At 37.8% G+C, this 25,780-nt stretch overlaps 1 protein-coding gene across 1 annotated transcript; it reads left to right on the top strand.

The window, feature by feature from the left end:
* Positions 1–6,737: 6,737 nt before the first annotated feature.
* On the top strand, positions 6,738–14,881 carry LOC141301477 (interferon-induced very large GTPase 1-like). The gene is made up of 6 exons (XM_073831679.1): positions 6,738–6,856; positions 7,235–7,356; positions 7,633–7,868; positions 7,961–8,148; positions 10,135–10,138; positions 10,190–14,881. Exons 1-6 carry the CDS (start codon positions 6,738–6,740, stop codon positions 14,879–14,881), a joined length of 5,361 nt encoding a protein of 1,786 aa, XP_073687780.1.
* Positions 14,882–25,780: the final 10,899 nt, after the last annotated feature.

The following is a 25,780-nucleotide window of genomic DNA, read 5'->3' as shown; positions in this document are numbered from 1 at the left end:
AAATCAACGTGTACCAGAATGATGGGAAGAAAAAAGTAAGGAGAAGGCTTGGAACAGTTCATGATCCAAAGCCTACAACATCATCAACTGTGAACATGGTGGAGCAGTGTAATGGCATGAGCATGGCTTCCAGTGGCACTGGGTTACCGGTGTTTAGTGATGATGTGACAGAAGACAGAAGCAGCCGGAAGAATTCTGAAGTGTATAGGGATATACTGTCTGCCCAGATTCAGTTAAATGGAGCAAAGTTGTTTGGGCGGCTCTTCATAGTACAAATGGACGATGACCTAAAACATACAGCCAAAGCAACCCAGGAGTTTTTAAAGGTAAAAAAGTGGAATATTCTGCAATGACCAAGTCAATCTTCTGATTTCAAATTGATTGAGCATGCTTTTCACTTGCTGAAGACAAAACTAAAGGCAGAAAGACCCACAAACCAACAACAACTGAAGTCAGCTGCAGTAAAGGCCTGGCAAAGCACCACAAAGGAGGAAACCCAGTCTATGGTGATGTCCATGAGTTCCAGACTTAAGACAGTCATTGCCTGCAAAGGATTCTCAACAAAATATTAAAAATGAACATTTTATTTATGATTATATTTATTTGTCCAGTTACTTTTGAGCCCCTGAAAATGGGGGGTGTGTATAAAAATGGTTGTAATTCCTTAGCATTTTATGTTATATTTTTGTTCAACCCCTTGCATTAAAGCTTAAAGTCTGCACTTCAATTTAATCTTGATTGCACCATTTTAAAACTATTGTGGCATACAGAGCCGAAATTATGAACAGTGTGTCAGTGTCCAAATATATATGGACCTGACTGTATATATAAATATATATTTTAAAAAAAATTATAACTTGCAACATAGCCTACTAAAGGAACATTATGTTTGAGAGATTACATGTCAATTTAATTATGCGCTTCAACGGTGCTTTACCATGAGCAATGTGAACACAGACGCTGCATAGCCTTTCTTTATTGAAAAGATTAATAAACATTGTACAGACACCAGGGGGTGCTGCAGCACCCTCAGCACTACTTCCCGCGGTAATTGGCTAAGAGAAAACCCGAACTCATTAATATGCATGAAACAATTACCATAGCTATTCTTACTAGTAAAAATTCAATTTCATGATATCTTTAAAATTATTTTTACTAGTTAAAATATTATTTAAGATATCAGTAATTCTATTTTCACTAGTTGCAACTGCTTTTGTTGATATCAGTAATTACTTTGTTACTAGTGCAGACTTCTATTTTTGATATCAAGAATTGCATTTCTGATATCAACAATGTAATTGTCACTAGTGACAATGTTCATTTTTGATATCAATATAATTTGTGATATCAACAATTTAATTCTTGATATCAATAACCGAATTCTTGATAACATAAATGAACATTGTCACTAGTGACAATTACATTGTTGATATCAACAATTAACATTTTAACTAGTAAAAATGAATTGTTGATATCAAGAATGAACATTTTTACTAGTGGAAACTGAATTGTTGATATCAACAATTGATTTTGAATGGCAGTCTATGGAGACATTTCACTAGTGAAAATACAATTCTTGATATCAACAATTACCATTTTAACTAGTGAAAATATAATTCTTGATATCAACAATTACCATTTTAACTAGTGAAAATTGAATTGTTGATATCAAGAATGAACATTTTTACTAGTGGAAATATAATTGCTGATATCAAAAATTAGCATTGTTACTAGTGAAAATCTAATTCCTGATATCAAGAATTAATATTTTAACTAGTGAAAAATGAATTGTTGATATCAAGAAGTCATTTAATGCAAATTAATAAAAGTCAAAAAGGCTTTCCTATTGGTATTACTAGTACAAAAATTCTTGATATCAAAAATAAAAGTTTTTACTAGTAGAAATTAAATTGCTGATATCAACAATTCCATTTTAACTAGTGAAAATATAATTGTTGATATCAAGAATTAACATTGTTACTAGTGAAAATATATTATTGATATCAAAAATTTTCATTTTTACTAGTGGAAATGTAATTGCTGATATCAAGAATGCACATTTTCACTAGTGAAAACTGAATTGTTGATATCAAGAAGTCATATCCTGAGATGTAATAAAAGTTAAAACGGCTTGCCATATATGTTTAAATGTTAAAAACTATTGCAGATATCAAAAATGTATTTCTTACTAGTTACAATTCTAAACGCACATATCAAGAATTACATTCTTGATATCAATAATTAATTTTTACTAGTTAAAATGTTAATTGTTGATATCAACAATCTAATTCTTGATAACAACAATTAATTTTTACTAGTTGAAATGTTAATTGTTGATATCAAGAATTAGATTGTTGATATCAAGAACTATAATTCTTGATATCAAGAATGCAATTGTTGATATCAACAATTAGGATCGTAATTTTTGATATCAACAATTAGATTGTTGATATCAAGAATGTAATTGTTGATATCAATAATTGTAGTTCTTGATATCAAGAATTACATTCTTGATATCAACAATTAACATTTTTACTAGTAAAAATTAATTGTTGATATCAAAAATAGCAATTGTCACTAGTGGAAATCTAATTGCTGATATCAAGAATGAACATTTTCACTAGTGGAAACTGAATTCTTGATATCAACAATTGATTTTGAATGGCACTCTATGGAGACATTTCACTAGTGAAAATACAATTCTTGATATCAACAATTACCATTTTAACTAGTGAAAATATAATTCTTGATATCAAGAATTAACATTGTTACTAGTGAAAATATATTATTGATATCAAAAATTAGCATTTTTACTAGTGGAAATGTAATTGCTGATATCAAGAATGAACATTTTCACTAGTGAAAACAGAATTGTTGATATCAAGAAGTCATATCCTGAGATGTAATAAAAGTCAAAACGGCTTGCCATAGTCTATGGAGACATTTCACTAGTGAAAATACAATTCTTGATATCAACAATTACCATTTTAACTAGTGAAAATATAATTCTTGATATCAACAATTACAATTTTAACTAGTGAAAATATAATTGTTGATATCAAGAATGAACATTTTTACTAGTGAAAATTGAATTGTTGATATCAAAAATTATCATTTTTACTAGTGGAAATGTAATTGCTGATATCAAGAATGAACATTTTCACTAGTGAAAACTGAATTGTTGATATCAAGAAGTCATATCCTGAGATGTAATAAAAGTCAAAACGGCATGCCATATGTTGATATCAATAATTAATTTTTACTAGTTAAAATGTTAATTGTTGATATCAACAATCTAATTCTTGATAACAACAATTAATTTTTACTAGTTGAAATGTTAATTGTTGATATCAAGAATTAGATTGTTGATATCAAGAACTATAATTCTTGATATCAAGAATGCAATTGTTGATATCAACAATTAGGATCGTAATTTTTGATATCAACAATTAGATTGTTGATATCAAGAATGTAATTGTTGATATCAATAATTGTAGTTCTTGATATCAAGAATTACATTCTTGATATCAACAATTAACATTTTTACTAGTAAAAATTAATTGTTGATATCAAAAATAGCAATTGTCACTAGTGGAAATCTAATTGCTGATATCAAGAATGAACATTTTCACTAGTGGAAACTGAATTCTTGATATCAAGAAGTCATATCCTGAGATGGAATAAAAGTCAAAACGGCTTGCCATATATCCTGAGATGTAATAAAAGTCAAAACGGCTTGCCATAGTCCTGGTAATGAGGTGCAGGTGTGAGCAGTAAATCAGTGCAGTAAGTAACTAAGAGCAGGAGTGTGTAGTGATTAGTGCATTAGCTTATGGGGGATGAAGTCCATGATGTGTGAGTGTGACACCTGGTGGTGAACGGACAGAAAGGCTACAGACCCGCTTTGTAACAGATACATTGGGAAAGGTTATTATTATTTTAATATATATCATTTGCGTGTGTGCCATAGCACACTGTGAATTTATGGCCGCCGTGATTTTGCCAAGTAAGACATGTTCTTGGATCAACGTTAGTGTCCAATAATATCAACTTAACCCAATACCTACCCCTTAACCTAACCCTAACCATAATTTATTCCTAAAATCAGAGGGAAATGATAGCTTATTAACAAGGGTATAAAAGCATCTAACTCTAATCGTAAGACTAAAACTGACATTTCCTCAAAAATTATCCCTCATTTCTGATTGGTTGAGAACAAGAATGTTGATCCAGGAACATGTTGTACTTGGTGAAATCACGTTCACCGTGAATTTATACCCAGACAAAATCTGAATATGAAAATTATTTAGCTATGCAGTCGCAAACCACTGATTTGTGCTTAATTCACTGATAGAGTTAGAGTTAACACTAATTCACTATACACTAAGGTTGCCCCCGAATAGTCGAAGATTCGATGCATCGATATGCGGAGCCTGATTCCACCACCGATCTCACAGTCGAATCTTCGCGGGTGAAACGAGCATCATACCATTTTGGCATTATGGGGGTGTGCTCAATGTCTAATTGCACACAGAACTACTGGTTTTGTACGGTTATATTAAGTTATATACAGCCTTTGATTATGATAATGCAGTAAAAACAAAAGTGAAAAGAAAGAAGCGTTCAATAAATATTTTTAACGTGTTTGTGAATAAATCCAACCACCCCTGTGACAGATTTAATTTGCACTTTCCTTGATCCATGACGAGATGAGGACCATCTTGACGGCAGGGATTAGGCCGCGATCACACCGAACGCGTTTTTGCAGTTGGAGGCGCCTCTTTTGAATGGTTTTCTGTTGGCAGTGAGCGTTCTGCGCGCTGTTTATGCGCCCCCGGCGCGGCGCGTTTTCGCCGCCTGCTGCGCCTCGCGTTTTTGCAGGAGCGCTCCGAGCGCCTGAAGTTGAAAAAAAATCAACTCTGAGCGGAAAAACGCCCAACGTCATTTGCGTTCTTTTCCATTGTCCAATCGAATTAATGGAGAGGCGGGCCTTCTGTTGTGGTGACGAAAGTTTACCGTTGCTTAAAAAGTCTGGAGACTGCAAGAAATGGAGGAGAAACCTTTGGTGTCTATCGTGGGTAACCCGGAGCTGTATTATTTAGGGTTTCTGCTAATATGACAGTTTACTTAACAGCAAAAAACTACGATTTTAGAGCACTGGCGCTATAATCCTTTGAATTGACTGACAGGACAGCTGTTTTGGTCGTTGCTTAGCAACATAAAAAAAACGGAGCACACTGCTCTTTTATTAAAAGTCACCAAAAAAGGCAGTGCTGTGCGCCTCGCGTTTTTAGAACTAAAAGACGTGTTCTGTGTTTTTATTTAAACCTAAATAAGTTCGTCTGTCAGTTGGCAGGCAGTTTTGGTCGCTTTATTAAAAGTTGTTGCTGTGTGCAGTGTGTAAAATAAAATAAAAATAGTTTTACCCTCCTGCTGACTATAGTGTCGTGCCCCTCCCAACCCATTCACACACACACACACACACACACACACACACACACACACACACACACACACACACACACACACACACACACACACACACACACACACACACACACAAAGGCCTAGATGATTCGACTATCGGTCGACTATAGAAAGATTCGAAAATTCTGATTCGACTATGAAAATTCATAGTCGGGGACAGCCCTACTATACACACTCATTATTGTGTAGTGATTTTAAAGATTTATGTATAATAACATGCTGGCTCATTTGTTATCCAGCAAACACAGGGAGTGACTGTGTCTACTGATTTTTTCCCCCTTTTATTCAGCAGAATTTGTTATTAAGCTTCAGGCACATCCTTAATCATTACAACTATCAAGTAAGTCTAAAAAAGCCTTCTTTTTCAGGTTTACGAGAAAATGCAGATGATGAACAAACAGGAGTTGGGACAATTGGAACTGGAAAAACCATTGGGACCCATATCGGATTCACTGAGCAAATGAGTAAAGATGATTGTAAGACAAGACAAGCAGAGTGTTACAAGGAATATAAAGAAAAAAACAAGTTCTTGCCTAAAACAGAAACTTCATTTAAGGTAAGTGTTCTAAGTGTTCACACCTGTCAAGTTTTGTTTGATTAAAAACAAACTCTGCTGCGAGTGCTCTGTTGGTTGGTGTGTTTTATTTGAGTAAGTGTGAATGCTGCCATCCAAACCCTGGTGCGCGATAAACAAGCAGACAAAGACTGCTCGAATAAATTGTAGGTTTTAGGCTTTTTAAATGCATGACATGACTGATAAATGTTTTCTGTTAGAGGTGTTGTGCTTGAAATTTATGGTCAAAAAATGTCATAGGATACCACATTGCTAATTTAAATTTCTTTATTACCTCCCATTCATTTTGATATGAATAATCAATGAGAAATTTTCTTGACTTTAAAACTTTAAGACTTAACCATGACAAACATTAGTTTAAAATAATCCAGTCAGGTTTCCTGCCAGGTTTTACCAGGACATAATATGTTTGCTACTTATAGTTTCCCTACAGCTGTGTTTCTCAAACCTGGACCTGGGCGCCCCCCATAACACTGCACATTTTAAATGTCTTCTTTATCTGACACACCCATTTCAGGTCCTGGAGATGTTTTCTAATGAGTTGATGAGTGCAGTCAGGTGTGCTTGATTAGGGAGACACACAAAACGTGAGAAACACTGCCCTACAGGAACTCACACTGTGTCAGAAGAGCTTTGGGAACACCTCTGCGTGACCGCGCTCTGAAGCAAAGCGTACATGACGGCAAGTCAGACCATCACCATGGTGGTGTTGCAGACTTACCAAGCTGAACTGCTAAAAGAGGCTGCAAACTCTGTGCCATCAAAGAGGCTGCTAGAAGCATTGGGTGGTCTATGGCAGCCTTGATTGCAATGGAGAATCTGTGGCTGGACCTGTCTTAAATAAAATAAAAGGACAGGATCTTTTGCTGGATGCCCCTCAGTGATACTGTCGTCGATAGGTTCCAAGAGATAGCACTCCCTCCACCAGCTCCTCGTATCGGGAAGTCCAAAAAGCGGAGCCTCGCCTCTCAAGCCCCCCCAAAAAATCTAAAGTCAGAGCAGCACCATCGGTCGGAACCTTCAAAGCAGAAGAAGGATCAAAGGACCATAGTTCTGGCTAAGCAGGTTTTGGTCAAAACTCCTAATGCCTTTGGCACAGGACTTCTGAGGGCAGGTCCCTTCTTTGGGGAAGAGTAGCGTAAACCTCATCATACAGTGCTTGTCTCTCCCTAGTGTCCTGAAGAGATTGGTCTGTCAACCCAGCTCTAAGGGACTCACATCCTCCAAGGAGGTTAGTAGAGCAGCTCAGTCATCTGCTTCAGGGCACCAAGTTGACTATTCAAAGTACATCAGAGGTTAGTCTCATAAGACTGTTTGCCTTAGTAGACCATCTAGCAACAAATGTGTCTCAATGGGTCCTGCTGACTGTAGAAAGAGACTACAGAATCCAGTTTGCTTCTCGTCTGCCTTGATTCAACAGGGTCAGTTCCATTCTGGTGGGCCCTGAGCAGGCTCTGGTAATGGAACAGGAAGTAGAAACTTTCTTGAGGAATGAGGAAATAGAATGTGTTCCACCTTTCTTGAGAGAGTCTTAGATCTTTAGAGTCTTAGATTCTCTCTCGAGGTTTTAGATTTTCATCAGCTTAACCGCTCAGTCATGAGGCACTGGTTGGAGCAGATGGCAGTTCGGCATGAAGTCGTCATTCTCATCTATATGAAAGAGCTGGGGTTAAGGCTGAACACCAAGAAAAGTGTGATTTCTCCAATACAGAGAATCACTTATCTGGGCGTGGTGTGGGATTCAACAACAATGCAGAGTTGTCTTCCTCCTGCTCATATTGAATCAATTCTCAAAGCTCTAAGGATAGTGAGAGAAGTCCAGTCACTCAAACTGTTTCAGACTGTTAGGTCTGATGGCACATGATGGTCCCATCCTGAGATTTGGCCGTGGTTCTGGAGGTTCTCTGCAACCCTCCCTTTGAGCCCTTGGAAGAGGTTCCAGAGAAGTTCCTCACAGATAAGACTGTGTTTCTTTTGGCCATCTCTACCTTGAAGAGAGTTGGTGACCTTCAGGCCCTCTCTGTGGCTCCTTCATTTCTTGAGTTTGAGCCTTGTATGGCTAAAGCTTTCTTATACTCTAGACCAGGGTATGTACCTAAGGTGCCCATTGCTCCACAGCCAGTTGTGCTGCAGGCTTTTTGTCCTTTTCCCTTTAGGGACCTGGAGAAGCTTAACCCTTTGAGGGTTTTTTGAGGCCCTGGAGAAGTTTTGACATGCCCTGACATTTTATTTTTCAGTATCTTAAAATATTAAAGGCTAAAGTCTGATAACACTGCAGAAACTGGGCTACAATAATATGTGAGAAGACTGAATGTACATGTTTGTGTTTTTTTAGAAAACAACGTTTATGTAGGATAAATTAGTAAAAACAAACACTTTTAAAGCTGCAGTCCATAACTTTCTTGGTTAAAAATTATACATACATTTTTGAGCAATTACATAACCAGCCAATGTTCAAAATTATTGCCTTACTTTAGCCCGATTCACAATGGTTATCTTATAATAATGTTGTTAGTTAGATCCATTGTTGGTAATAATTTAAAAGGGTAGGGGACTTGCAGGCCCTTTCATTAGCCTCCTTCTGCCTAGATTTTTCCCCTTGAGTGGTTAAAGTTATAGTGCACCCTAGACCAGACTATGCCCCCAAAGTGCCTTCCTCACTTTTTTATCCTGTCATTCACAAGGTTTTCCTCTCTCCACCATTTGACTTGCCAAACCAAGAGAGGCTGCATAAGTTATGTCCAGTCAGTGCCCTTAGGATTTACGTTCACTGCTCTGGCCAGTGGTGTAAATTCGATTAACTCTTCTATGTTTTGGTGGGTGCAGCTGAGGTTCTGCTGCCACCAAGCACAGCTTATTGCATTGAGTTACTGATTATATTTTTGGCATATTAGACAAGCAGTATTGCTTCACTTCTAGGTGTCAGAGCCCACTTTATTTGGAGTGTAGCTGCTTCAAAGACACCATTGAAAGGTTTGAATTTATTATATATTCGTGCTGCAGCTCATTCATCAGTTTTTTTGTATACTTTTCACAGCCCTGTGAGGTAGGCTTCACTTGAGCATGGCAGTGTGGGTATTGATGTTCCTATAATGTCAACACCATGATGCAGCATTGAGTTCCCTCAATGAGAGTAAACAATACAGAGTTACATATGGAACTGGTTCCATGAGAAGGGAATGTGGTGCTGTTTCGCATTACCATAGACCAAGTGCCTCTGTGTGGCTTCTTCAGACAAATTAATCTAATGATGTCTATTGCAGATGCCATTTTATGGTCTTGGTCACCTGCTGTGAAAAGATACAAACCTTGCACTGCAAATAAAAAAATTCTGATTAGCACCTAAATATGTACTTATGTAAGGCTTTCTATGAAATAAAGGACCAAGGAGGAGAAAAAGCAAAGAAAAAGCAAGGTCCCAAATCAGCAGGCAACCCAGGGGCAAAACCAGGACAAAGTAAAACCAGGCAAATGATCCAAAATCTGGCAGACAGGCAATGAGAATGAGGACAATACTGAACTGTGATCAGGGACAAGCAAGAGTCAAACTGACAGAGCACTCCACATGTAAGCCATGAATGATAACATGTAGACAATACTATAAAAAAATGGAGAGGGCAGTGTGAATTCCAGAAAAGAAATGCAAAGACATGAACCTTGGGTGAGACTGGGCGAAAAAGGACAAAAAAAAAAAAAAAAAAAAAAAAAAAAAAAAAAACAACAGAACTTGACAAGACTGACTAGACCAGTAAGACAGACAGGAGAACCAAAACACTCTGCCAAATAACTTAAGCAAAAACCAGGAACATATAGCATAAAAATTAGGAGGATGAGAACAGAAGAGAGATAATGAAAAATAAATCAAAAAGAGATTAGGAGAGGGGAGATCAAACCTGACACATCATTTTATTTATTAATTTATTATTATTATTTTTTTTTTGAATTTTCATTACTGTATATTACTGAAATGTGTGTACACCAATGGATTAAGCACTAAAAGGTGAATCAACAAAATAATTTAGCTACAGTGTGTATGTGCCCATTGTTTATTTGATACATTATGTTTATCTCAGCAAGGTAAAATCTGACCAGATGAGAATAAGAGTGCAACCACTTTTTTTCTAACAGGAGGAAAACAAAGACTTTGGAGTAAGCAGCCCAGACCAATATCTTAACCAGGCAATGACTGAAGAAACAACAATACAGCATCTACTTAATAGACTTAATCTTGAAAGCAGACACTATATATTGAGAGCTGCAGATGTTCTTCAGTTAACTGAACATTCATTACAGTCCTGTGAATCTTGTGCTGATGAGGAGCTGATTCAGACTTTCCTACAAAAACTACTGATGATGAACTACAGAGCAAGATATATTAACACGACCAATGTACAGGATCACATACAACAAACAGATAATGACTCACTTGAAGATGAGGGTGATATTTTCAAGGAAATGTCGTTTTGTAGTGAAATAAGCAAAACTGACTCTCTTCACCCTATGGATGTTCAGATGGCTGTGTTTCATTATGCTGATGGTTTCCTAAAGCAGCTGATGGTGACTAAACTGTCACAATGTCAGTATGCTCTGCCTCTGCTTGTTCCTGATCCATTTACAAAACAAATAGATTTTCCTCTCTGGACATTTAGACAAATCAACAAGAGCTGGAAGGTTAAAAACACCAACAATGAATCCATCAGTCAAATGCAGCCGATCTGCAAGGCACAAACCCCAATGGTGTCTTTCTTTAGGTTTGGCTCTGTGTCCTCATCCAAGTCTCTTCTGATGAACAGCCTGATCAATGAGAAACACAACACATTCTTCCACAGGAACTGCCCAGGAAGCAGCACATCCAGAGTCCTGATGGATGGAGTGGTGGAGATTGCCTGGTACTGCCCGTCTGGGAAAAACACGGATAAATTCACTGAATGTGTTGCGTTCTGTAATCTTCACGGTGATGCAGAAGAACATGAGAAACAGCTGCAGATACTCACTGAAATGGCCACAGTCAATGTTGTTCTTCTATCACAACTTGACAGGAATGACAAAAGCACAACAATGATACAAAACCTGTACAGGAACAGAAAACCGCTCATTTGTCTTTTTACTGAGGACATGTCACCTCTCACTAACACACGAATAGGAAAATATAAGATTGGTTTGAAAGGCAAAAATCAGTCAGCTGTATCTGAAGAACTCAGAAAAGCCATAAATACTTGTATCTCGTCTTCTGGACCATCTTTCACTTTTCGACTTGAAGATGTGTCCAAATGCTCAGACATCATAGTAGATGAGGAAGCTGATGATGAATGCAGGAAAGGAAGAGAAGCTGCACAGCAGTTGATGAGTTTACTGAAGAATAAAAATGTAATAGAAATCAAAGAATCATTTCTGCCCTGTCAGGGGAAACTGTGGCATCAGTGGTGTCAGAAGAACAAAGAACTACATCGACCTCAAGTAAATGACATAGAAAAGAAAATAAGCCAAACACGCACAGATATGTTGGAAATCCGTCAACAGCAGCATAAATCTGATATCAGTGAGTTTATGAAGCTCTTTATTATTCAGATAAGCTCACATGCAGCAAACAAGATGTTTTTTCTTAAATGGCTTGGAATACTCCTAGATGAATATACATCAAAAGACGTTTCTGATCTTCATCACAAATATGATAAAAAGAAAATGTCAAAAGAACTTCAAGCTGCAGCATTTGGTTTGGAGCACATCATGAGGGAGATTGGTCAGATCTATGAATCATGTTCATCAGTGAATAATAGCATGGAAGACCTGCAGCTGAACTTCTCTTCTCTCCCGGGTCTTGCAGCAGAGCTGATGATCTCTGGATTTCCACTGGAGCTGATGGATGGAGATGCTGCTCATGTTCCTCTGATCTGGATCTCTGCTGTTTTAGACGAACTCATGCAAAAACTGGAAAAACAAAGAGTTTTTGTGCTGTCAGTTTTAGGGATTGAGAGCTCTGGGAAATCCACCATGCTGAATGCCATGTTTGGACTCCAGTTTGCCGTCAGTGCTGGCAGGTGCACCAGAGGAGCTTTCATGCAACTGGTCCAAGTGTCAGACAAGATAAAAGCGCAGATGAACTTTGACTATATTCTGGTTGTTGACACTGAGGGTCTTCGTGCTCTAGAACTGGCTGGAAGATCAACAAGACATCATGACAATGAATTAGCCACATTTGTTATTGGTTTTGCAAATCTAACGTTAATCAACATCTTTGGGGAAAATCCATCTGAGATGCAGGACATTCTTCAGATAGTTGTTCAGGCCTTCCTCAGGATGAAGAATGTCAGACTATATCCCAGCTGTGTGTTTGTGCATCAGAACGTTTCAGATGTCACAGCTAAAGAGAAAAACTTGGAAGGAAGGACACAACTACAGAAGACACTGGATGAGATTACAAAACTCACTGCTAAAGAGGAAATGTGTGATGCTGAATATTTTAATGATGTCATTGAATTAGATATACAGAATGATGTGAAGTATTTTACTCAACTCTGGGAGGGCAGCCCACCCATGGCACCACCAAACCCAAACTATTGTGAAAATATTCAAGAGCTAAAAGAATGTATTATTTCTCATGCCTCAAAATCAGATAAAATAATGCTGAAAGACTTGAAAAATCGTGTTAAAGATCTCTGGGAGGCTCTACTGAACGAACGATTTGTTTTCAGCTTCAGAAATTCAGTGGAGATTTCCGCATACAGGAAACTGGAGACCAAATACAGCAAATGGTCCTGGAGTCTTCGTAGTGCCATGATGGATATTGAGAACAAACTATACAACAAAATAGATAATGACGCAATTCACGAGGTTGAGGAAAATGATCTTCAAATAGAACTAAAGAATACAAGTGAAGAAGTGAAAAAATCAATGTCAGAATTCTTTGAAAAAGACACAGATGCTGCTTTACTGATTCAGTGGAAAACATTATTTAATATCAAAATCAAAGAGCTTCAGGAAAACATTGTGAGAGAAACAAAAAGGAAATTAAATGGGATTCTTCAGCAACGTGACCTGAAGAAAAAGATTGATGCACAAAGGACACATCATGAAAATACTCTCTATGAAATGAGCAAAGAGTTTGCCTTGAAACTCAAAGAGAAAACAAATCCTAAAGAAACTTTTAGAAAGGAGTTTGATTTGTTTTGGAAACAGAGTGTGATAAAGATCACCAGAGACATCCCTGCAATCAAAGACATTGACATATTTAGAGATGTGAGAAAACTCCTCATTGAAATCTATGAAAGTATCCAGGTGGACCCCTGGCAACAGTGCCAAGAATACAATATTTTCACGGTGTGGAGCTATTGTGAATACGTTAAATTCAAAAATCCTACAAAAAGATGGATCAGAGAGGCTTACAGAACAGATAAAGAAAAATTTGGACAAACTCTGTCTCAAAAGGATGAAGACCAAATAAGATCATTAGTCACAGATGTTGTTCAGCAAACAGACAAAATGATTCAGTCATTTAACATTTCAAAGGTAGGCTACAACAACAGCCGCATTCAACAAATCATAGATTACATCAGGAGGAGAGTACAACAACATGAAAATGCGCAGGTGAAATATGTGTTCAAGAATGAATTCTTCACCGATTTGGTTCTTTCCATCTGTAAGCGAGCAAACAAGATGATCACTGACCAACATAAGACCTTCAGGGAAGCCAATGATCCTGTTATCTATTTGGAGAAGAAGAGAAATGAGTACAATAGTATTTTCCAGAAATACTGCCATGGGGCTGCATCAGCTGCTATTTTTGGTGCGATCATCTGTCAGAAACTTAAGAAGGCGATTGAACAGAGTGTCTACAAGAAGTGTGCCAGTGATCTGACAGAAGAAATGAGAACAAACTGCTCATCATTGAATGGAAACAGATCAAAACTGGAGAAGTACATCCTAAAGACACTGGCAGAGGAGGAGGATTTTGTCAAATACACTGACTACTTGAATTATCCCAAACAGCACCTTAAGAGTTTCATCAAAGATGAAGTCAGTCAGTACATCACTGATAAGTTCAGTGTCAGTGTTTTGCCCAAGATGAAGGAGAACATTACATTTCTGCAGCATAAAATCAATGAAGCAGCACATGAATCTACTGAACACGTACAAGAGACCGGTGGAGATGTTGGTTTGTGGTTAAAGCATTTTACACAACAGCTCTCAGATGTGCTGATTTTCTCTGAACAAGACCTCAGTGGAGTGAAACATAATGATGTTGATGATTTCAAACTTCTAGAAGAAGTGATAGGGAAAGAACTTAATGCTGTAATGTCTGACATCAGCAGTAGCTTCAACACGAAGACCTTTCCAGCAAATCTGGACTATAAGGACAGACCATATGAGCCTCTGAATGATCTCTTCTCTCAGTGCTGTTGGGTTCAGTGTCCATTCTGTAGAGCCACCTGCACCAACACCATAGAAAACCATGATGAAGATCACAGTGTTCCCTTCCATCGTAGCATTGGACTGAGTGGCATTCATTACAACAATACATCCAACTTGTCTACTCATATCTGCACATCAGCAGTAGCAAACAGCAATCTATATTTTTATCCCGTTGAATCAGATGATAAAGTCTCATGGAGCGAATACAGAAGAGCAGGAGCAGAATATGAAAAGTGGAGCATCACCCCTGACCTCTCTGAACTGCCCTACTGGAAGTGGTTTGTGTGCAGGTTCCAGAAAGATCTTGAAAAATACTACAATAAGACATTTGGAGGTCAGGGTGAGATTCCAGATGAATGGCGAAAATACACAAAACAGGACGCTTTTGAGAGTTTGGATAAATACTTTTGACTGAACAGTTAAACTAACTGAAGTAAAATGTGTATTGATTTAAATTATGGGGTACATTTTAGTTTTGGTACCTATTCTAACCATTAACTTTTGCCTCAACTAAATACTATCTATAACTTAAGTATTAACTGAACTAATTATGTTGCCTTAATGTTAACATTTTTGGGGATATCTTTTTTTATTTAATTAGTTACTATGTTACATTTCATTTAAAAACACACACAAATATTTATTCATGTATACTTTAAGCCAGAGCAACTGATAAAAAAAAAAATATTACAGGCAATTTGTTATAGAAGCTAGCAGTATCCATAACAAAATGATTACAGGCACAAAAGCTGGAAATAGAACTCAGGCACTTTAGTTAAGTGCTTGATGTGTGTCTTTACCTGTTTTGATGGTTTCAGCTGATCAGGTGGGGGTTGGCAGCATGTTCCACTAGAGGAACAGAAAGTGTAAAGGTTTGTAAACAAATATTTTTTGACTTCTTGTAAATAGTGTACAGTTAATAAATCATCCAACATAATTTACATCACTTTACGTCTGTTAAATTTATTGTGATGCACTACATGTGCTACACTTGTTTGAAACTTTCAAGACAGTCCATGTATGTTCTGCGTATGCTGTGGTCATTCATTTTTTGATTGATAGTAGAAAATGAGAAAATTGTGCCATTTTCATTTTCTTTTTTTTTTGTTTATTAACCTGCACTCACATTGCACTTAATGTTTCAGGCCTGAGAACATTTACATCATAACAATGAACTTTTTTGTTTTGGGGAAAACAGGAAGAAAAATGCTAATAGATCATCTAAAAGATTTATTACTTATTCAGCACTGCAATTTTCACTTAATTGTGCTGGACATATCAGAAGATTATTGCTAATGTCAAGGGAGTAATTTTCAGCTTTATTCATAAACTACAATTCCTGTATTCCTCAATAAGGTGAGAACTAGACCTGTTCTAAACCTATAGATTCAAATTAATTGAAAAGTGTATTATCCAAGTAGTAAAAGATGCTTTTTGTTGTAACGATTGGAATCTCCATGTGAGATATTCCAACACTATCTCGCGACAATTCGTACATATTTGACGAGGTGGCTTATTCATACGACCTCACTCATAGGATTTTGTATGATTTGTCTAGACCCCAATGAAAGGTTTAGGGGTGGGGTTAAGGAATAGATAATTCGTGCAAATTTCATACAAATTGGATAACTTGTAAAACACCTACGATTTAGCCAAAATTTTACGAAATTGTAAAAAATTAGCCACCTATAAAAATATGTACTAATTGCCATGAGATCAAATATGCAGCTTAAATGAAATTGTCATTCAACCCGATCTTATGGGGGTAGAATCGAAGCATAATTAAAAAAAAAAAAAAAGATTACGATCCACAAATAAATGTAAAGAGATTAACAAAAGATTTACAATATTGACAAATAAATAGAATGAGATCCACACATCTTAAGAATTTCACAGTTATGCTTTAAATTCACACAAAAGATAAAATGAGATTTGAAAATTAGAAACATATTCACAAATATCTTTTTCTCACAAATACATCTCTGCCTGGTTTTCATTTGTAAATCGCGTTCTGTGCATTTGTAGATCACTGCACGCATTTGTGGATTTTGAAACATTTACAGCGTCAAGACACTGACAATCCACACATGCGTGAACTCTGCCCACCGTTTATTTAGGCCAATCAGTTTAGTTTTACTTTGCTGACCAATCATAGCACGTTCTTGCTATAACCAATCACCTTTTGCTTTACAATCAAGCGGGATGCATGCCGGTTAGAAATCTGTCTGCGTGTCTGCGCCAATAGCCTTGTGGGCAGTACACCGACATGCAGCGCCATTGCACTCCGGGCGTCCCGTATTCGAATCTCGACTCGAGGACCTTTCCCAATCCCACCCCCTATCTCTCTCCCACTTCGCTTCCTGTCATTACTGATCTGTCCTATCATAATAAAGGCAAAAATAAATCTTTAAAAGAAATGTGTCCGAATTACGTCTGCCTTGCGCTGATGTCATGCTGACAAAAAAAAAAAAAAAAACTTTTACACTGAAAAATTAAGGCTATAAACAGAGGTTATTTTTAGTTTCAACAACAGCTTGACACAGCAAACAAATGCTTTGAGAAGCAAAATCACAGTTAACAGATGAAAGGATATTAACGCTATGACAAAGATAATTCTTTCCATTGTTGTGAACTTTTTCTTAGAGACCAGGAGACGTTTGGATATCTTGAAGCAGAAGTTTCTCTTTATTGAGATACGGGCTGTTCGTCGCTGCAGTCGTCTGACTAAGGCATATACATTACAGTTTATATACCTTTCCAGGGGGAGGATTACATAGAGGTGGAGACAATATAAACAAAGCATGCAAATGCAATACAGGAATCAGCCCATTACCAGAGTTCCCCCAGCCCTGATCTTATTATCATAACAGTGTCATTCAAAGGCATAGTTGCTAATCCAATCAGTCTGACAGTATTGCCTATACCTTCACATTATCATAGAGACAAATTCACACTTAACTTGCTAAACCTTTTCAGGAACTGCAAGAGAACAGAAGCTGTTGCAAGCTGGTAGGAACCACTTGCTACAAACTTTGCTTGAGAGAGTAATTTGTCTGATATCCTCATATTTATCATAAATGAACAGAATCTTAAATTTGTAATCCTTCACCATCAGCAGATATTCAAATTAATTTTTTATCATGAAGAAGAGACAGATATGAAGAATCTGAAGAATAAAGCTGTATTAGATGCAGGTAATCACACTTACCTTCTTGGTTCCTGTCTGCCGTGCTACTGAGTGTAGCTCCATGTAGCATTTGTTTCTCAAACAACAGTGGTGAGCCAAAATCTTTCAATAATCACGGTGAGTAATGGCTTCTTCTCCTGCTATTGTTATATGCACCGCTTGCTACGTGTAGGTTATCTATCCTTGACGGCAATGAAACAGTTCAAAACACAAAGGGTTTATTAAACAAAACAAACTCAGATAATACATGGTCAAAAATGCAACATAACATGCTACCTGTCCCTTTTTAAAGCTGGGTGGCCTGAACTGAGTGATGTGATGTTTGTGTTTGATATTGTTCTCTCTTAACCCTCTGGGGCCTGAGGGTGTTTTGAGGCCCTGAAGAAGTTTGACATGCCCTGACATTTGTTGTTTTTTTCAGTATCTTAAGAACATTTTAATGGCTAAAGTCTGATTACATTGTAATCAGCACATATTGGGCTACAATAATATGTAAGCAACATTAATGTACATGGTTGTGTTTTTGAGAAAACTACGTTTATGCGTGGTTAGTGAAAAACTAAAGTTTTGAAGTCACTGAAATAAGGCCATGAAGCACATATAGGACATTTCTTTACAAGACTTTTGATAATTGGATGTCGTAGGCTAGAATTTTATCAACCAAATGATGTGAAAATCATCTCGTTCACTCGTTCAGAAAAAACAATATATTGATATAAATTTTCTAAAACATGTTTTGTGATCGCAAGGGATTATTCATAGGTGTGGCAATGGCCCATGAATATTTAGCAATTCACACCTGAAAGACAAAAGGGCCCTCCCTAATGGCCCCATCAATGACTGACTTGACTAGCAGAAGAAGAAACAATGTGAGAAGATTCAAAAAAATCGTTTTTTATTTGTATTTTATTTACAACACAGTATAATCAAAACATACATAATGAAGGTCAAAGACACAATATTGAGCTCCCTCATCTAACCACACAGATGTGCACAGACTTTGTGGCATTTCTGAAAACTTTTTCTGAATTCAGTTCAACAAATAAAACAAGTAAATCTTACCTGATATTAAAGTGTGTGCACTTTAAATATCTGTATTTGTACTGTATTTTTATCTGTATCATCTGAAGTTTGTACAGCGCTCTCAGAGGAAAACAGTTTGAAGAGACTCAAGGAAAGGACAGCAAGATTCATCTGTTGAGCAGGTTTCTGAGCACTAAAAACAACAAAAGCAAAACATCTGTGAGCCTATTCATATTAGGAGCATCTATAATAAATAAATACACACACATACACTACCAGGCAAAGGTTTGGACACACTTCCCTTTACAGGGGAATAACTGGTATAGTATATAGTCATAGATTCTAGCATTTGTACTAATATAAAAAAGGACATGTAATATCTGAGAAACTAATAATTATTGTTTAGCACTATAGACCTGTTTCCTGAGTAAACGATGAGCGCCGCCATTACGAATTCTAACGTCAGATTGAATGCTTTTCTGTTCCGGTTTCCATAGGAACCCATTCAAATAGCGTCCATCTGTTTTTAATGTAGCTAACGTCCGCTGCTTCGTGTCATCTACACACTCATTAAAGTGAGGCACTGACAAATGACGGTCATTGCGACATTGCCAAGTGATGGCGCTATGGAGCCATGTGCTTTTTGAAAACATTTTAATAGGTTTAACGTTAGTTTATTAGCTCGGAATATACCCTAATTTGACTAGAAACAATGCAGACCGGAAATGCAAAGCATTCTTTCAGTTAAGAGTCGGACTTACTTCCGTGTTTAGGAAAAACGTCTATATTACGAATAAACGTGATGTAAACATACATTCAGTGTAAACACTAATTTTACTTTTACACCCTACTGTTATACAATAAAATAAATAAATATGATCTTGCATCTTACATAAACATATTGTCATAAATGCATCTTACAGTCATAAACGCATCGTTTTCTAAAACATAAAAAAAATATCCTGGCATAGTTAGAGATGCAATGCAATCAAACGTACTTCATAATGTTTCATTATGTATATAGTCAGGAATTATAGTTTGGAATAAGTCTAACTAGTAAAATGTGTACACGTTTTGTCAAAGTAAATAACAGCGAAAGCAAGTAGGAAAATGAAAGTAAGACTTACTCATGTAAATGTCTCCTCCTGCTGGGTTTGCGTCGCATCGCATCGCGTCCTTCTTATGATTGAGGTAAATATAAGTCTTATTCCTCACAGCATGTCTTCGTTTCAGAAACGAACTGTAACCAAGATGAACTTGAAAAGACGTGTTTCTTTGTTTGCTGTGATGTGGGAGTTTCCTTGCCGCACTTGTAGCACATGGCTAATTTAAATATCAATCGTTCTTCGCACATGGGCGTGATCTCATTAGATATAATCAGTTGCAACTGGATAGACTAGACATATCTTTTGTTTCATATGGATTACTTTATTACAGAATATTTGTTTTCGCTAAAACTTACTTCGTTTAAAAGCATACATATCAAGCTTTCTGTAGATACCACTCTTCTGTTTGTGTGCTGAGTATTCACCGAGTTTGAATGATTTAAGTGACGCATTTCTAAAAGCAGTTCGCGGAGACAGAGAAAACAGAAATCACACTGTTTGTTTTCTTTATTCTATAAAAAAAGCACAGCGTTCTTTTGCTCTTGTTAGTGTGCACAAATAAAACTACACACTTAACAGCTTCCAATGATGTATAGCTCTAATTTGTATGCCTGAAACCGACAAAGTATTTTTAGTGTCTTTTGCACTGATCTTAAAAAAGTAGGTTGGTCACGCCGGCGTGACCGTCGGCCCCAGAGGGTTAAAGGGTTTCAGGAACGAATAGCTTGTCCTGGGGGCATTCAGGTGGGACTCCTGAATCATCGTTGGCCAGTTCAATCTCAGTAATAATGTCCCATTGGATGGGTGACAGAATGAGAGATGGGGAAATTATAGTTTCTGGTACTTTGGGGTCAGAATTGTCGCAACAGTGCGTCTGCCTTAGTGTTCTTGGACCCTAGCCAATATGTGACAGTGGAATCGAACCTGGAGAAAAAAACATCCATCAAACAACCATCTTGCCTGCCTAGGATTGAGTTGTCAGGCTTCAAGTACTCAAGATACCGGTGATCAGTTAAAACAGTATATAGATGCTTAGCTCTGTATATAGATGCTATAGAACTAAAACCTCTGATAAACCTGCGGTAGAAATTGGCAAATCCCAGGAAGCATTGCAACTCTTTGATGGTGACGGGCAGTGGCCAGTTCAGGACCGCGTTGACCCCTTGTTCACCCTCACAGCTTATCACGTAGCCAAGAAAAGAGACGAATGTCAAGTGAAATTCAAACTTCTCTACTTTGGCGTAGAAAAGGGTTTCTTAAATCTTGTCCTGGAGGGCCAATGCACTACAGAGTTTAGCTCTAACCCTGATCAAAGTCACCTAAGCTCCTTAAGTGCTTCTCAATAGATCAAGGTATCATCAATGTATACGATGAACTTGTTGAGCATGTCTCTGAATATGTCATTTATGCATGATTGGAAAACGGAAGGACAATTTAAGGCCGAAGGGCATAACCTGGTTTTCATGGTGCTCAGTGCTTGTGGATAAGGCCGTTTTTCACTTGTCTCCCTCTCAAATCCAGATGCGATTATAAGTGCTGTGTAAGTCGAGTTTGGTTAAGAATTTGGCGGTTCTCAGTTGCTCTAATGCCAAGAGAACTAGGGGTAGAGGGTAATTCAGAGGTCCTGGTCTTGCTGAAGGTTTCACATAGTGGTAAACAACAGGCAGCCCTGGGATGCTTGTCTCTTTGGGGAGAGGGTGACAGGAACCGTGACACAATTATCAGCATTAAGGGCTAAAAATAGGTACACTCACTCGGGATTGGGATGGACAGGACACTCTCATATGGCCGGGCCCGCCACAGTAGAGACACAGCCGTAAGCTGATGCGACACGCTCTCTCTCCTCAGGCGAGATAAAGTAGGTATCAACTTGCATAGGTTCAGGATGGTCAGGGGTTACTGTTACAGTGAGACTCGTGGCGGTAGGTAACGTGATTTGCAGAGATCATCAGTCTGGATGGTAAATTCGATGAATTGATCTAGAGTTCTCCTCTCATCTCTGTATTATAACTCAGTCTGAAGATCATGGTTTAAGTCCCTTTGAAAAAGTACCTTCAGGGTATCCCTCAGCAGTGAGGGTACGAAAAGAGAGAAAATTCCGCTGCCGACCACCTCCCCTAGGTTAATACTAGTAGGTGATCGCCTGAGCGAAACTTCCCAAAAAATTTTGAGAAAAATTTGAAACGTGGAAAATGGCGAGCCGCCATCTTTCCACATGGCCATCATCCACTCTAAAGCCCCTTCCGTATGCAATGAACAGACAAGCGAAATCTTCCCCTTATCAGTGGCATACAGGGCGGGTTGTTGATTAACAAACAGTACATTGATGCAAAAAACCCTTACAATTAGTTGGATTACCGTCATATTTCTCCAGGAATGCAAAGTGAGGACTGATGCGGCCATGACGGAAACGTTTGTTGGAGGATTGGAGGGCTCAGGAGAGGAGACACACAGCACCTGCAGCGTCTTGACTAATTCCTCCATGAGAGTGGTAAGTCTCTGCAGCTGATGTTGGTGAGTGGCTAGTTGGGAGGCCTGAGCAGACAACTCTGACGATGGATGGAAAATTGCTGCTGGATCATGTTGCAGTGAAGTAGTACCGCCGCTCCCTATACGCAGAGTACGCAGTCTGCGTAGGGCACCAACTGCCAGGGGAGTAAACAAAAAAAAAAAACAAATAAACAAAAATATAAAAAATATAAACGTATATATTGCATTTTACAGTGAACGCAGGGTAGGCTAGTAAGCACACGTGATGACGCTCCCTCATCTCTTTTTACGGCTGCCTAGTTGGCCAAAAATGATGATAATACTTGATGAACAATGTGTCTGGTCCTGGAAAGAGACATCAACAGTCCGGCGCCAAGAAACGAAAGAAAAAAAAGCCCAAGATGAAGCCTGTGCATCACTTTCAGGTGCGTTCATAATCCTGTGAAACTTTAAAGTTCTGTCGACGTTAATAATGTGTTTTAAAGTCGGTAATAATTTCACGACGAACGCATCTTTCCTAATATGAATACAAGCAGATCTAAGTAAACAAAATGATTTAAAATGCATTATATTAAAACACAGAGGCAATTATGATTATTGATTAATAATGACCATATGGTGTCATTAAATAACAGTGTTATATACATAATCTAATACAAAATTAACAGTTTGCATTACAATTTGAATAGAAATGCCTGAAAAGGGCACCAAAGGCCTGGGAAATGCAGTTGTTACACTTACATGATGATCGAATTCCTTGTTGACCAAACATTTAATTAAAATATCCACATAATCTTTTCATAATCTTATCATTTCCTCAACAAAAATATGTGGACATCATAACCCTTGTCTGCTTTATTGACAAAACTGCCACATGTACAGTGCATACAAGAGTTTTGAAGTTTCGTTTCTCTCTCACCCTTGGTGCAAGCAGGTAAAAACACAGAATAAAAATATATTTAAAAAATACAGACAAATACAAATATTATATATTCTATAAAACAAAATTTACAAGCATGGATATGATAGAAAGATAAAAAGGCAGATAACCATGGTTTTATAGTAAAACTGCTTAATTTCCTTTTGTATGATTCTGAGACTATTAAATCAATCAGACAACTGTATTAATAAAATCATAGCCATTGGAGGTAACTCTTTGTTGTTGATAAAACTGTTTTATTACACCGATCTTGCTATTTCGCTCTTTATTTACCTTTTTGACCAAAAATAACTGTTTATTTAAAAGTGCGATCAGTAATTCTTCAGATAATATCTTCTGCTTCATTTAATGCAGGGTCAATGCTGAAATACCTTTGTAAATTTTGAATTTGGAAAGCTCCAGCAGATGACAGTGTTGATTTTATTTCAGTTTATTATTGTTTATTTTATTAAGATTTCACATTTTTAAATGTTTTATTTAAAGTGTAATTTTAGTTTGTATTTTTTGCTGTAGAGCTACAATTGTAATTTATAAATGATACAATTTATTTATGTGTTTACTTTTATTTGAAGAAAGTTCTATTTTGGCCCCTATAGTAGGTGTTTTTTTTATTTTTTTATTTTTACTTCCGTAATATTTGGGGGAGGGGGCACAAAAGTAAATTTCTGCTTAGGGCACCCATTTGGCCAGCAGTGGCGCTGCAGTGAAGTCTCCTGTAACGAATCATCGCTACAACCTGGATCAATTTGCATCTTTATTACAAACACAGATGTACAGGTGGTGGTCAAAACACAGGTAATGGCAGCAGAGCAAGGCAGACAAAAACATAAACATTAGGGGATAAGTGATTGTCAGTCCTCGAGCGCGGACAGATGACAGCGGGTAAGTACTTAAATACTGTATTTTCAATAGGCCATTGATACGTGTAATTGCTACTACATAACACGTCCTTGTTTCTATTTATGTACTTATTCATTTGTATTTACATTTAGTGGTACTAGAAAGCAGTTGTTCGTTTCTGTATATTTGTTTTGCTAGTGATTTTGATTTAAATTGTAGTTTTAATTGCACTTATTCAAATTAAAATACTGAGCCGACGGCCAAGGGAAGCTTTTGTTATTCTGTCCAGAGGATGGCAGCCCACTTCTAGTCTTTGGGGACATTCACCTCGACAAACCCTATGCTGTAGACTTCCATTCACTCCTAGCTTCATTTGATCTAAAACACATTATCACTACATACACTCGTAAATCTGGAAACCAACTCAATTTCATTTACACACGCAATTGTATTACAGACAACATCTCGGTCAAACCCCTACACATCTCTGACCACTTCTTCATTACACTTAACCTACATCTTGCTACTTGTGCGCCCCCAACCCCTCTACCTGTTACTTTTAGACGAAACCTACACTCTCTCTCACCCTCCCACCTTTCTTCTTTAGTATCCTCCTCTCTTCCCTCTCCAACCCACTTCTTATCCCTGGATACTAATGCAGCAACTGACACCTTATGCTCCACTCTTACTTCTTGTCTATGATATATGCCCTCTCTCCTCCAGGCCAGCATGGGCTGCTCCTTCGAACCCTTGGTTATCCGATGTTCTTCGTGAGCATCAGTCCAAACTTAGGGCAGCCGGGAGAAAATGGCACAAATCTTAGGATCAATCTGTCTTGAGTATGTATCAGTCTCTGCTTTCATCTTTCTCTACTCAAGTCCATACTGCCAAATCTTCATACTTCCACAACAAGATCAACAATGCTCCGGACACACGCAACCTTTTCAAAACTTTTAATTTTCTGCTCTGTCCCCATTCTGAGGCAGAAGTAACCAAACTTCTCCTCTCCAGCCATCCGACGACATGTCCTTTAGATCCCATCCTCTCACACCTTCTCCAAGCAATCTCTACTACAATCCTACCAGTGCTCACACACATCATCAACACATCTCTTCTCACAGGCACTTTCCCCACTACATTTAAGCAGGCCCGGGAAACCCCACTGCTCAAAAAACCTACACTTAACATTTCACTCATAGACAACTACAGACCTGTCTCTCTCCTTCCATTCATAGCAAAAACATTGGAACGAGCTGTTTTCAACCAACTATCTTTATTTCTCTCACAGAACAATCTATCGGATGCCAGTCAGGGTTCAGGAGTGGCCATCTGCAGCTTTTGAAACAGTGAATCATCAGATCCTCCTGTCCACCCTTTAATCGCTGGGCAGGGACTTCACGTCGCTGGTTCAAATCCTACCTCTCTGGTAGGTCTTTCAGGGTGGCCTGGGGAGGGGAGGCATCCAAAACTCATCAACTGGTCACTGGAGTTCCTCAGGGATCAGTTCTTGGATCCCTCCTCTTCTCCATATATACCACATCTCTGGGCCCCATCATACAGGCACATGGCTTCTCCTACCATTGCTATGCTGATGAAACACAGCTCTATCTTTCATTCAAACCAGATGATCCATCAGTAGCTGCATGGATCTCAGGCTGCCTGGCGGATATCTCTGCATGGATGAAGGAACACCATCTACAGCTCAATCTAGTTAAGACTGAGCT

This window comes from Garra rufa, chromosome 25, assembly GCF_049309525.1.
Source record: "Garra rufa chromosome 25, GarRuf1.0, whole genome shotgun sequence".
In the NCBI taxonomy this organism is placed as follows: domain Eukaryota; kingdom Metazoa; phylum Chordata; class Actinopteri; order Cypriniformes; family Cyprinidae; genus Garra; species Garra rufa.
This window is presented reverse-complemented; position numbering and strand designations above follow the sequence as displayed.